The 15,011-nt window shown below is 37.2% G+C and overlaps 1 protein-coding gene across 2 annotated transcripts; it reads right to left on the bottom strand.

Annotated features, from left to right (window-relative positions):
* Nucleotides 1–435: 435 nt before the first annotated feature.
* On the bottom strand, nucleotides 436–15,004 carry LOC121879382 (mitochondrial potassium channel ATP-binding subunit-like). Of its 2 annotated transcripts, none has more exons than XM_042385988.1 (17): nucleotides 14,778–15,004; nucleotides 13,630–13,728; nucleotides 13,169–13,244; nucleotides 12,839–12,955; nucleotides 12,460–12,633; nucleotides 11,665–11,829; nucleotides 10,241–10,386; nucleotides 9,639–9,714; nucleotides 8,439–8,579; nucleotides 7,212–7,370; nucleotides 6,853–7,056; nucleotides 5,986–6,105; nucleotides 5,769–5,872; nucleotides 3,843–4,017; nucleotides 3,410–3,588; nucleotides 2,173–2,320; nucleotides 436–1,424 (listed from the first exon to the last, which is right to left on the bottom strand). In XM_042385988.1, exons 2-17 carry the CDS (start codon nucleotides 13,680–13,682, stop codon nucleotides 1,317–1,319), a joined length of 2,145 nt encoding a protein of 714 aa, XP_042241922.1. In that variant the 5' UTR covers nucleotides 13,683–13,728; nucleotides 14,778–15,004; the 3' UTR covers nucleotides 436–1,316. The 2 variants fall into 2 exon arrangements, with proteins under 2 accessions (XP_042241922.1, XP_042241923.1); XM_042385989.1 differs by having other exon boundaries at nucleotides 13,169–13,238.
* Between the last annotated feature and the right edge of the window lie 7 nt (nucleotides 15,005–15,011).

Here is a 15,011-nt window from a genome sequence, read left to right as displayed (position 1 = left end):
CCAAACCGTTTATCTTTCGGAACGAGAACTTGACATATCTTCAGTAAAGTGGATGAAAAATAAATGACACATTCACACACTGACAAAAATTATTTTATTGAAAACACAGCTGCTCCAGGATCTGAAACTTTGTCAGAGTAATGATTTCAATTAGAACCCAAGAGACACAGATGTGAACCTTTTCACAAACGCACGCACGCACACACACACACACACGTTACTATACCATGTAAACACCACACCACCCGGTGTCTCCATGACCACGTGAGGTCCTTCATATCAACACCCATGGACGAGTTACTACACAACGTGCCCTACGTGACCTCACACAGATGGCAAGAGATCAGCCCAGGCCATCAACTGTAGGTTATAATTTGTGTTCAATTCATGTTCCTTCTCCGTTTAGTAATGAAAGCTTTTGTTAAACAACCCACCTACCCCATGTCTTTGTATGAATAAGTCATTTTTGTCTAATGTATATTTTTAGCCTTGGGGCTGCTGAACTTTTTCAATAAACCGTTAATCATTATTATTATTATGTACACACAGATACTCCCTTCATTTGCTGTCATCTATTCATTCTTAATTGTTGCAAAAAATGTGTTCTACAGTACAATGGTTTCCCCATCCACAATATGGTCTGAGATATCTATTTGTCTTACATCTGTTGCTTCACCTAACCTCAGCATCATCCCTCAGCCGTACATCCTTCTCCAACAATCACCAGACGTGGACAACATGATCCCAGTCAATTATACACACCACTACTTCCTTGATGTCCACTCCCTCACTCTTAATACATCCTTCACCCAATCTTTCATCTATCCCTGAATTATATACATATTAAAGAAAAAAAAATTGCTTTCTATCCTCTTCATATGTGCACACCACCTGAGCAAACCCTGATAAATGATGTCATTTCTGTTGCTAGTGATTTGGCCTACCTCATACCTCCACAACCTTGTGCTTAAAGCCCATATAATAATATCTGCACAACAATTCCCCTGTACATCCCATAGTTCCTCTGATGCAGTTTTCTTTCTCCAATAAATGACTTTAAAACTTCTTTTCACTTGGTTCAGCAGCAACAGAGTAACCAACAAAATAAGTACAGTTCAAAACACTATTTTGCTTATAAATAATCAAAGAACAAGACAAGATTATTATCCAAAATTACTATACAAGTAAAGTACATTACAGTAAAATACATTTATGAACAAAACCTAGAATATAATAAACTCAAATTCATAAGACATTACCCTGAGTAACAAATCCTAATATAAACTTACAAATCAACCAACTAGGGAATCCTATTGTTATAACTCTCTTGAACTTTTCTTGTTAGATTTTTCTTCTTTTTGTTGTTGGCGGATTAAGTCAGCATAAATTCCCCCAAGTTTCTTAAGCCCTTCGTGAGTGCCAATCTGCGATCAACAACACAGTACTGTAGATTCATTCATGAAAGCAGATAATATCAAAACATTATTTACAAGATACAGTACTTGTAACAGTACTGAGAGATTCAGAAGAGGATGAAAATAATAATGTAATAAATATATGGAGGACAGTGCTCTAACTTGTGACACAACTGGCATGGAATAAAAGAATAGAAAGCTCCAGTGGCACCATACAGCCAACACAAATACCTCGCATAAGGGCCGAGCCCACATTAACTGACTCATAATAGGAAGAGGTCTGCACATTTGAAGTGAAGGGATGTCTTTCCCTATGCTGCATCAGGGGCAAGTTGTGATTAAATATATTTTCATTTCATTGATGTGTCAAAATAGCTTTCTTTAGATGGAAGGAAATCTGTAATGATCACATTTATGCATGCAGAGCAAAGAACTTTGGGGAGGTCGGAGAATAATCTTTTACTGTGACCCAGGGCAGTAATACTTGGTAGCCATGATGAACCATCCTACTACAGGTACTGGATTTGCATGTTCTTGACTGAGAGCAAGATTTTAAGAGTGATACTATACTCATATACAGTATACTTGTCATGAGAGTTAAAACTTATAAACTAAGGATGTGCTGCATGTTTGCAGTACAGCAAAAATATCTCATAGACTGTATTAAATTTGTATTCAGCTTTAAATATTCTTTCACATCAGTAAACTTTATTATATTACTAATTACCTTGGCAGGAAAGAAAATGCATAAACTGACCTCTGCCAGTCTTCCATGAGACATGACTGCAATAACATCAGCATTCTGGATGGTAGACAGTCGATGAGCAATAACAAGTACAGTGCGTCCTTCAATACAGCTTTCTAGAGCTGTTTGGACCACAGCCTCGGATTCTGCATCAAGAGCACTGTAAAGGAATAAATCACTAACTTTCAAAAAAGAAACCCAACAATAAAGCAATTCCATCTGCTCAACTTCCTGCCAACAATTATTATCTGCCCCAAAACTGCATCAGAATATGTATTGTACCTATTAAAAAATAAAAAATAATATAAGGTTGCCAAATGTCCCAGTTGGCTACAGAAAGGTTCAAGAAGCCATAAATAAGGACAATAATGATGGAAAATGGTAATTAGTGTATTTATTTGAGATCTTGTTGGGATATATCTGTACAGGTATCCCTCAAGATATGAATGGGTTAGGCCCCCCACCCCCGCACAAAAAAACAAACATTTGTGAGGTGAATTTTTGCATATTGAATAAAAAACACACAGAAACAAATGGGGTTCAATTCCCAATGACAAAAATACCCCAATAACACGAAATCAGTTTAACAAACATGAAAAAACCTACCTAACTGTAATTTGCTACATAACACATTAAAAACATATTGAAATACAATCTAGATGAAAATATGCAGCTAAAACTATTAAGGAAAAGCTAAATAAAAGTTTAACACAGCCGCCAGCAGTGCCATTTGCGTAAACACTGGCTGCTCATGCGTGGCCGCCCTCAAGTGTCACCATAGCAACCAGGCTAAGCAGTTGGACGTGTCATGTTGCCCAGAGGATGATTTGCGAGTGTAGGAAGCTATTCTTTGTACACAAAATAATATATATATATTCTGTACCAGTAAATGTGGGGAATAAATATTAATAATAATAATAATAATAATGATAATAATAATAATAATAATAATAATAATAATAATACAGTATAGTCTCTGTATCTGTATCTGTGTTTTTCTGGCTAAATAAACTGTTTCAATTGAATTCTGTTTCAATTCAATCTCTATCACCTCATGTGGGACTGACAGGAGATAAAATTCAAATGTGAAGATCATGCCGAGTGATTCCAACTTTCCATACCGAGAGATCAGTTTTAATAGGGCAGATAATCTATTGTGTTTAGAGTTAAGGTATAATGAATTAATTCTTTACAAAATATTGAAAGACCTTGAAAATTTAACTTTAAGAGTGAAAAACTTTGTGCTAACCTAGTTGCTTCATCTAAGACCAGTATCCTTGGATTCTTAAGAAGGGCGCGGGCAATAGCAATGCGCTGTTTCTGCCCTCCAGAGACTGTCACACCACGTTCTCCGACCACTGTGTCGTAGCCACTTGGAAAAGACGTAATGAATTCGTGGGCATTTGCAGTTTTTGCAGCATTTATTACCTGTAAGTAAAAATCAATCTTTCACAATTATTACAGTACAGGTATTTACTATCAGCATGAAAAAAAAAAATAACTAACACCAAAATTACAGACTAACAATCCACTATAAGATAAAACATCAGTAATTGCCAGTCAGAAAAATTAATATTTCATTAAAATATCAATGATCGGAAATTAGTCCAATAATATGTAAATAATTAGGTTGTTAATATAAACAAGTAAGAGACAAAATTTAAAGAAGACACTTTGGTTACCTCTGCATCAGTAGCATCTGGATATCCATAGCGAATATTTTCCTTAATGGATGTGGCAAACAACACTGGCTCTTGGTTGATGAATCCAACAACACGGCCACGTAGCCAGGAGGGATCCAGAGAGCGAAGATCAAGTCCATCAATTGTTATGGAGCCATTCTTCACATCATAAAATCTGATCAAAGTTATGCATGTAATCAATTCCATATACAGCATGCATTAATCTCTACACAACAACACTCCACTTATATAGAGAAGGATATTTCTTAACTCCTACCTGGTGGCTAAGGATTCTCTACTCTGTCCCCATGTACATAAAAATGGAACACAAGGAACATGAAACATTCACTACAGCTACCTTCCAGTGGTGTTGGCAACTTTAAGTGCTAGGGAGTCTTTTTTTATTTACACCCGCACACACACCACAGCTTTTGTTGTCCTTGTGGCGCGGTGGTAGCGATCGCTGTTCACAAGCGGGTTCGATTCCCAACTAGTGAGGTATTGTTTGTATATGAAAGTCCGCATGCAATATGGACTGATGAGATATATATGTAGCCTCGTGTTTCCTGGCTGGATTTGGTAAAATGCTACTCTGACCACATAGTTAGCACGGGCAATCCCCAATGGAGGTTCACGGCGCTTAACAAGGTGGTGAGGAGGTGATGCATCTATCAGTTTGTTTGGTAACACTGCACCTACAGTGTCATAGTCACAATAGCATAGCTAGTCTATTTAACACCTAATAATTCATATTATGCTCCACGCCCACAAAACCTTTAAACCTTTGAGTCCACCAGTTGAAGCATTCGTTTTCTAACCGCTTCAGGAGATCCGAGTCCTCCATTTTCCATTACGTATTAACGCAGAGACTCGGGTATTGCTAAATACCTCATAGGGTGTTCATGAAATTTGAATTTAAGAGAGAACACCTCTGTTTTGTGTCAAATTAGATATGACCGATTACAGATGAAGAGTTCAAGATCCTTTGTGACTGATGTTGAAAGCTTCAATTGTATTTACTGTTAGTGAAATTGTCAATAGAAGTCACGGTAGAATCTACTGGAAGAATGAGGTATCATTGAAGTCGTTCTTGGAGATGCTTGGAATTGCTAACTGATGCTGAAGTTACCTCTTCTTCACATATGAACATCAGAGAATCTGATGTTCATGGTGAACTTGTTGTAAGGATGTTAATTACAAAAGTAATTCATTATCCTGAAGGGAACTGTCACGTCATGTATCTCTGAGAATCTAATGGGTGTAACCTAATACTCCTTGTCTTACGCTCTGCCCACCAGGGACTGCCATCCTGAATCTTGAAATCAATTTGATTCTTGCCTTCAACAGCTCAGTTACACTTTAATTTAAAAAGTTGAGCTTAGGAAATTAAAATAAGTTCGTAGTCTCATTTTCACACGTCAAAGTGTATAGTAACGTAGTTGTTGATATTATTTGTGTTAGAGGATCTCGGGAATGAGCATGGGAGGAGAGAGGCAAGACACTGGCCTCAGTCTAGCGTCTGAAGCGTCCACAGGTAAAATCCTGTGTTCCGTGTTATACCTCGCCACATTAAGTGATTTTGACTTGGTTAGCTGTTTGAATATGCAAGTGATCCAGTAACGTAACTTCGATGTGTTTTGATTAAAGTGTTCTTACACAATCAGCATTTTAAAATGTTGAAATTCATGTCAACAACCTTAGTCTAGCTTCTGAAGTCACTCCATCCACAGGTTCCTCTAGGCCAAAGGTCTTGTAGATTGGGACGAGTGATCAAAATTTTGGTTTACAACTAGAAGCTGTCACTCTGTTCAATCATTCAGTTCTCTGTCAGCATGTTTCTCTATTAAAAAGACCCTACAACAATAGGTAAATTGTTTCTCTGATTTTTTATCTACATTTTGAAATACTAATCATGTTATACTTTACCTCTCCATCAACTGAGCAACGGTAGACTTGCCGCCTCCTGACGCTCCAACCAGAGCCACGACCCGACCAGCTGGGATGCGTAAATTGAAGTTGCGTAACACTTCCTTCAAGATCACAAGATTTAAAGGAAAAAGATGGTGAATCTTATAAATTTATCCCTTACACACACAAACATATGCTCACGCACGCACACACAAAATAAAAAAGTTAGACATACCTGATCAGGTCTTGAAGGATAAGCAAATGATACATTTCTGAACTCAATGTTCCCCATTAGAGAATGGTATGGGATTACCTTTCCACCTCTTACAGGTATTGTTGGATCCAGACTGACATACTGAAACAAATAATTTATATTACATTACGAGCCCAGATTAATGACAAACTGTCCAACCCTTCAATGTTCTTAAACAAAACACTTACTCCTTGTTTACACAGGTGGAAGCCTGACACAGTCACATACGTTCTGACTGAACATAAGGACAACGTTATTGTAGGGCACACAATAACAACTACCTGAGTGAAGTGATGGGCAGGTGTTGTTGTTGTTCTTATATAATAAAGCGCTTCCACAGCTATGGTCTGTAAATCCACTGACCAAGTTTTTACAGAAGACAACAATTATAATTATATAAAAACTAAAGTATACAATATTAAGGAGGTGTAGAGATGGTATAGTCTAATATATTAATAAACTGTAGTAGTGGTAGTGTGGATAAGCAAAATGTGATCAAGTAAGAGGGTACAGTAAGTCCTCGCTTAACCCTTAGGCCCTGGGAGACATTCCAGAACGTCCGACCAGAGCACCCCGGGTGACATTCCAGAGCATCCACCTATTACCGCCATTTTTTTTTATATAATTATTTTTGGAAAAGTTGATTTTTCTCGATTTATCCCCTGCAGGGAGGGGGGGGGGGTACCCAGCAGCACCCACTATGGCTTTTAAGTCGTCAAACAAGGATTTTGCTTTATGCTGGGTAACCATAAGGCTCACATGAGTTACTGTACTAATATTCTAAAATCCATTATAATTAAAACAAAGATTAAAAATCAATAATCAGACTTAAGGTAAACTGTGTCTCACCTCAAAGACCCGTGCACCAGCACTGATGCCGCGGACATAAGTTCCGAAGAGAATGCCGAGCTGAGCTAGGGACCGCTGAATGGTTTGACAAGCCACCAGGAAAGACATTAGATCACCTGGTTTAATTTGATTGTTGGACATTAGTCTGCCTCCAACATACAGGGTTCCCATCACTATTCCATTCAGGAAAAGATTTGATCCAGCCTGAAATGATATTGTATACGTACATTATAAACTGGTGAGTTTTTATCACATTCATGTAATGGTTTTCCTTTTTTATCTCACTTTAATACATTAATTGCTATAGCCTGTAATCCATTAACTAAACTATTAATGCAGAATGATATGAGACAACAAACCTGGAAGATCCCTATACCAAGGCCCAAGAGTTCATTAAGCTGCCTTGACTTATTTACTTCTCTGGCAAATAGGTCTTTCTCTGCATCCTCCATAGCAAATGCTCGAACAGTTCGCATGTTACCAAGACATTCGTCAGCAACACCTGTCGCTCGGGCAACCTGTCAAATGAAGATTCTGAGGTAAAGGTATCTATTACATCAGATAGATATAAATAAAAAAATAATGGCATCTATATATGTTATCATAAGAATATCACCTTTCACTTTAATCATACCTTCCTCACTTCTATACCTATTCCTTTCACTTTAAAACTATGACAGACAAACTGCTAATGGAAACTCTAATTTCCACCCCTTCAGCTTTCTTAATAAAATATTCTTACTTGACCCTTTTCCTACAGTGTCTGTCACCACTTCACTTACCATTCCATTAAACAGACACAACTTATGTATTTATTTACTAAAATGAACAGTTTATTTATGTGTGAAAAAACTTAGTACATAAAGTAATAAGGTTCTAACTCATATTATTTGTGACCCGCCCCCAAACTCACTCTTACGAATTTAGCTTCACCCTTTCAGATAAGAACATTCATCCCTACAACTTAGTTCCTTCGGTGGTAGAACAGTACTGTGTGAGTTTTTCAAAATATTACAATAAAAAATATACAGTATATAAATATTGAATCATCAAATGCATATATCACAAACATAATTCTTAAATGAATCCATTACCAATCACTCAGTGGTGAACACATGAACTGCACTGTAGAGTGAACCTGACAGGATCACATAGACTTCCCACTCAGAGAGAAGTTAACAATTTCTACTCACTGACCTAATAAGCACTGTAGGCTCAAAGTGCATTATCAGGTGTATAAATGGCATACATTATGGTGGTAATAAAAAAATAATTTGTTGATTCACATTGTTACAAATGACAAAAGGACTTCAGAGATCACTGGTACATGCTGTCACTACAAGACTGATTGAATAATATAAGTTGTTTTAGTAATAAATATCCACTGCTTCTCAAACAAATGACAAAAACTATACAGGCAGTCCATGATTTACAAATATCTGTTTTACAAAAAGCCTAAATCATAAAAAAGTCCCATGCCTGTAGCTCTGCTGTAGCTACCGGGGTATGTCAGAGGCCAAGACAATACCCTGTACCTGTACTACATATTTTTGCCCTTAACCTTTAATTATGAACATTACCCTTACCTGGTGCTGTGCTTCCCGAGAGACGTCACGCAGAAGGCTTCCTAATGCAGTACCAGTCCCAATAATGACTGGTACTAAGAGTGCAGTCAACCCTGCCATTTGTGGGGAGATCATGTAGATGGAAACTCCACAACCCACAATCTGAGGATAAACCATTAATTGCATTATTTAATCATATACTGTACGTACCTGAAAGCTGACCAGCATATAACTACCAGCAAGGTAATTCACAAAACATTGCTAGGATTTGCTTCTAGCTGTACTATAATTATTATCTTCTAACCAAAGAAAAGGAACCTGGATACATGTTACATAATAAATAAAATAAAATGGCAGGCCCGCTTACAGACAGCTGAAAGGTGGCAGTAACAGTACAAACACAAAGGTGTCACAAATATCTGCTGCCATCAAGTAAGGAGTACATAAGGCTGTCCATGGTTTGTGAATGGTAAAGTAAGGAGTACATAAGACTGTCCATGGTTTGTGAATGGTAAAGAGTAAATACTGTGGATACCTGGAATCCATGAATGGGAAATCTGCAGTTAGTGAGGGTCTATTGTACCCAAGCTTGTATGTTTAATCACTGTGATGGATAAAATCGTCTGGTATTAGCCAAATAAAATATTAAAAGTGCCCTCCCAGTAGTGAACGGGTTAATGGACAAATGATATAATTATTTCGTGTCCTGTTTCAAATATTAAGGTGCACTAACATCATGGGCAAACACTATACCATATCATATATAAAATGTATTTTTTGTTATTGTTCTTTTTTACTCAACATTATTTGTACGTGGTACACTCTGCACAAAAGAATATATTCCAAGCTCCAGTGGATGGAAAAGAATAACACATGTATGGAAAACTAGAAAGAGAATGGAAAAATAACTGTCACCTATAAGAAACTATAGCAGGTGAGAAAATACTGTATGTAATTATAGCAGATCACCAAGTGGGGCTCTAATACGTGTGGCCAAAGACAAGAATCATCAAGGAAGATAGAGGACCACCTCTACCTCTCCTCTGGTGACATTTCCATGAGTGACTAAGCCCAACTAGTTCATCACTTTATGATTCTAAAAACATTTTTTAACAATGAATACTGTATAAGATGCAGGAAGGTTATCATCTCTGCCCAAGCCTTACCAATGTGGATAAGGATGAAAAATATACAAGATAATACACTTAATCTAAAACTCACCTGAGTGACACTACGAAGGCCTTGAGATATACACATTTTGAAGGAACTTTTGAAGTCTTGTACATCAGCAGTTAACCTGGAGAAGTAAATTTATTCAATGCACATAAAGTGATGATACTTTACATGATACAACAACAGTTAACTGAAAGTTATTAAAGTGTCAAAAATCATTAGACTCATTTGAATTAAAGAAGCTTTGTATAGTGTTTATGGAAGAACTATTGTGTGAGGGGTTATAGTAAGCTCTATTTCTGTGTGGCTGCTGGTTTTGTTTGACCAACAGTCATGCTGGAGTCTCATATTGTGTTCAATCAAGTACCATATATTCACAATCCTGTTAAAAAAATCATACTTTTTACATAGACTGGAAAGATCTCTTCCTGTGCTGCTTTGTACTGCACATTCACAATTTCTACTGAGGTAGCTAGAAAATATACACTCTATTGTTTGATTACAGCATTTATATTACATCCCTGGTCACCAACAAGTATAAAATAAAAGGAAATAGACTGCTCTTGAACTTAACTAACTTTTCTAGTTCATCAGATTTCCACTGTAGTATATACAAACCAAGGTACCCGATACAAAGTTATAAAACAGACCTGTTCACAAGTTCTCCTGTCTTGTGGTGATCATAAAAAGCAATATCTTGTTCAAGGAGAGAGGTAAAGAGCTGCTGCCTGAGATTGTCTGCCATACGCTCACCCATCCTTGTTAAAAAAGTTATGTATGAGAAGGTGAAGATGGCCTGAAAAAAAAAAAAAAACTACTAAATCAGACAAAGACAGACAAAATCAGATCTATATTCTCATGATAAAATTTTTTGTTATAGTTACTTAATGTTCCGATAGGTTTATGCAATAGATGGCATATTTATTCAGTAAAATCATCATACAAGTTTACATTGACTCAGCAAGTATATAGACAATGTAGGTACAGTGTACAGTTCAGCATGTATATAGACAATGCAGGTATACAGTTCAGCATAAATAAAGACAATGTAAGTATACAGTTCAACATGTATAAAGACAATGTAGGTACACAGTTCAAGTATACAGCTCAGCATGTATGAAGATTGACAATGAAGGTATAGCTGTACAGCTCAGCACGGGCTGGTAACACACGTCTTGCCTGCTGTTCCCACCGTTTCTGTGTGGATGTCGGTCACACTAGAATAACCCATAATAGTACATCCTTCTCTCCTCACATAGCCAAACTGTGGAATGCTCTGCCTTCTTGTGTGTTTCCATACTCGTACAATCTGTTTCACTCCAAAAAGCTGGTTTTCCGGCATCTTCGTGGTGTAGATTAATAACTTTTCTCGTCTATTTTTAATTTCCTTTTACTCTTATTTTTTTGCGCCCCCCCCTCCCCCCCAGGCCCCGTTGTGGGTCGATGACCTGTGCCCAGGTGGGCTATTCCCCGTAAAAAAAGGAAAAATAACCCAGTGACGAACACAGAGTTTACGTGCACATTCTGTCATTTCTCCAGTTCCTTGTTCAGTGCTACGGAGACAACAACCCATACTTCATGACCTGCATCTGCTGCCTGGGAGCGTCTGCTTAGTCATGCTGGGCTTATATTAAAGCCTAAAAGATCCTGATTGGACAGCCATAATTTTTTGAATCAGTTATTGATTAATCTCAATAGAAAGATTTGCAAATAAAAATGTGTAATGCTCTGTGTCTTTTGTTTTTATCTTTACTTAACAAGTTCTTTATAATTTACTGCATGATTTATTTTAATATTTGAGACGAATAATAATTTTGTTGTTACTTTTTACTTTCAGTTCTAGAGTACTTTATGAATGAGATACTTTTTTTACCTCTAATTGAGTACAGTGAACTTTGGATACTTTTACTTGAGTAACAATTAGCCTTTTTTTTTTTAATGGGGATTAGCCCACCTGGACAAAGGTCAATGATCCACATCATGGCCTGAGACTTGGTCACAATTTTTGTGATGCCATATGTTACATTATAAGTCTAGTTAGAACAAAATAAACTCATAAAACAACTCAACCAACCTGAGCAACATAATACTGAAGCAGTTTAACAGAAGGAGCAGAAATTTCTTGCATATAGTTTCTTCCTTCATTTGTTGCTTCACTTGTAAAATTTGCTACCACGTTGACAACATCTCCCAGAAGAATTGGCACCTGAACATTGGCCAAGGCAACAATTAGGGCACTCTGAAATTTAAAGCTTATTTAAAACATTATCCTTCTATTAATTCTTCAACACTCAAACTCCAAAATTATCCATCACAGTAACTTGTACCTCTCAAGTAATGTATTTAATATTATCTAAACGATCTCACTGCTTTGTGCTACTGTTTTACCACAGATCTATAGATATGTGTGCGTGTAACACTTGGAAAAACACATTATGCTTTGATATACAAAAATAATGAAAATAATTATTTGACTCCCATATCCATATTTGTGGGTCACAAAACAAATGAAATAGTTTTTCATACTGGATGAGGAGGTGAATCTCCACAGGATGAAGAACACTGACTATCCTGCACTCCTGTACCAGAGTCACCTTTCTTGGGTCACAGTCAGACTGCATCACCATTTAATGATCATCCATAAATTCTCAAATGCTACTTTATTTTCCAAAGACATCTGCTTTACCTTTGCTCCATTGTGTATTATGCCTCCTTTCAATGACTGGCTTTCTAAATTTCTCCTTTTGTACAGTTTTCCTCTTGTATTTTCACATAATCTTAATTTTTTGAACACTCACATGACAGTATTTGGTATTAACAAATGATGTGACACAAGTTGACAGATATAAGCTACATTACATGACCTTACCCCCATTGCAGCCAAGAAGTAATGCAGCTGAGGCTTCAGTAACTGCCAGAAGGCAAGCCAATCAAATGGAGGATCTTTAGAGTCCTCACTTTCCTCTGATCCTTGTAGTCTGTCATGTATCTCTTGTCCTCGCTGGCTTGCCTTGCATTCCACCCTTAATGGAGAGGTTAAAACCTGTAACATACAACAAACAGTTTATAACAATAACCTACAGTGACATCACACTAACTAATACTTGTAAATAACAAAATGTACAAATGAAGTTAAATATGACAATAGAATCAACACACAAACATTTTCCTTTGTAAAGATTTTTCAAGATATTTTGAAAATCTTAATAAAATCCAGGAGCCTTGTGTGACAGAAGAGCGAGTCATACCTTTACACCCAGAAGAGTACCTCCACTCAGCGCTAATTTGATGATGAAGGTGACAGAGCAGCCATCACGAGCATGGGCAGCTTGGCTTCTCATCGCATGGACTGGACGGACCAATGTCTCAAAAGTGAGAAGATATACAATCACTGTACAAAATATTAAGTTAAAAATTTTTAATAGAAGCTAAAAGCCATTTATGGAAACATTACATGAAAGTACTACCAAATTATTTGAAGATTGCATTAATTCTAAGAATTCAAAAATTATATTTTTACACTTGGAATTATCTTTCTAAGAAAAAAATAATTAATATATTTATCTAATAGTCATTACCTTATGTAAAAGAGGAGTGAGATTTCCTGTTTTCCCACGGATCAAAGACATCTGGAGTTGTCTTGGTGAACTGAGGCTAAAAAAATTTATACTGTACAAAGTATTTATTAAAATAAAGGCTTTCTCTGATTTACAAAGGGGTTCCAATCCTGAAAACCTTTTGTAAATTGGATTAATTTTTCATACTCTCATACTGAAAACTTTCCCAAAACATTAAATGATATAAAACAAGTTTTTGAAAATTTTTGGTGTACATAATTATTATAAGCCAATAATAAAAACAAGTAAAATACAATATAATTATGCAGCATAGTACAGTACATACTGTAATAATTTTTGACCAGTAATTAATGGAAACTCAAGTTTCTCGAATGAGATTTGAAACAAAGTGAACAGTATGGCAAAACTTAAGAAATACATTAGCCATTAAGGTGTAGGTTGAAGATCTCTGGCTAACTTACCCCTGTCTTGTCACCATGTGTGTGAGCCTGGATGCACTCCTCCACATGATCATCCTGTTGGACACCTTCACTCTCCCTGCAGCTTACTCTCTTAGTCACCTGTTGAACAGGTGATAAGTCAGAACACTGTACCATTCTGTACACCTAAAATATATTAACCTTACAAAAAAAATTATCTTTTATAATTTCCAAATATTCTACCTTAATTGGTATTTTAGCAAACTGCTAGGTCAGGATGGGTCGGTTAGGTTAGGTTAGGTTGGTTAGGTCAGATTCTATTAGGTTCTGAGCATTTTCATTTCCAGTTTCTTGTTTACTATCATGCAAAGAACATTACAGAAATTTTGGTGCAATTCCATAAGTTGTTTTTGATGCTAACCGTCACCTACACTATTAAAAAGAGAAGAAAAAAGAGACTTATTCACTTGAAAACCAAAGACAACCCTCCATCAGTCTTTACATGTATACAAATACTTTATACAGCAGTTAAGAGAAGACGAGAACAATCAGTGCCACAGAAGACGAGAACAATCGGTGCCACAGAAGACGAGAACAATCGGTGCCACAGAAGACGAGAACAATCGGTGCCACAGAAGACGAGAACAATCGGTGCCACAGAAGACGAGAACAATCGGTGCCACAGAAGACGAGAACAATCGGTGCCACAGAAGACGAGAACAATCGGTGCCACAGAAGACGAGAACAATCGGTGCCACAGAAGACGAGAACAATCGGTGCCACAGAAGACGAGAACAATCGGTGCCACAGAAGACGAGAACAATCAGTGCCACAGAAGAATTACCGACAGAATATTTTCGTTAAAAATTTATTTCTTTGTCTACAGACACGAACATGCTGCTATGTGATCAGTGTCCCATCAGGAGTTCTCTCACCCTTCACACCTGCCCTCTACAGGTGAGTCATGTTCACACCTGCCCTCTACAGGTGAGTCATGTTCACACCTGCCCTCTACAGGTGAGTCATGGTAGAGGAAACAAGTAAATGGAAAAGTTGTTGAATCATTTATATTATTGACCATCTCCTCCAAACAATACCACTGGAAGAAATGAGGAAACTCTATAACCTCCTGTCACATTAACTTAAATAAAAACCTATTGCTGAAAACAGAGCTAAAATTAAAGACTTACACAACCCCGGTAGTGTGGTCCTCAGGCTTACACAACCCCGGTAGTGTGGTCCTCAGGCTTACACAACCCCGGTAGTGTGGTCCTCAGGCTTACACAACCCCGGTAGTGTGGTCCTCAGGCTTACACAACCCCGGTAGTGTGGTCCTCAGGCTTACACAACCCCGTTACTGTAGTAAGGTTACAGCCACAGTCCTCAGGCTCAGCTGGTGTGTGTAAACAACTACCGCCGCGTGC

The sequence above is a fragment of the Homarus americanus genome, unplaced genomic scaffold (genome assembly GCF_018991925.1).
Source record: "Homarus americanus isolate GMGI-L3 unplaced genomic scaffold, GMGI_Hamer_2.0 scaffold30768, whole genome shotgun sequence".
Classification (NCBI taxonomy): domain Eukaryota; kingdom Metazoa; phylum Arthropoda; class Malacostraca; order Decapoda; family Nephropidae; genus Homarus; species Homarus americanus.
Note: the sequence above shows the minus strand (reverse complement) of the source record. Positions and strands in the feature narration are given on the sequence as shown.

Coding starts and splice junctions, on each gene's coding strand:
- LOC121879382 (XM_042385988.1), bottom strand. CDS start 13,682: ATGATCATGTGGAGGAGTGCATCCAGGCTCACACACATGGTGACAAGA. Junction 11,830..12,459: donor ACTTCTTGGCTGCAATGGGG/GTAAGGTCATGT, acceptor TTTAAATTTCAG/AGTGCCCTAATTGTTGCCTT. Junction 6,106..6,852: donor CTGGTGCACGGGTCTTTGAG/GTGAGACACAGT, acceptor TATTTGTTTCAG/TATGTCAGTCTGGATCCAAC.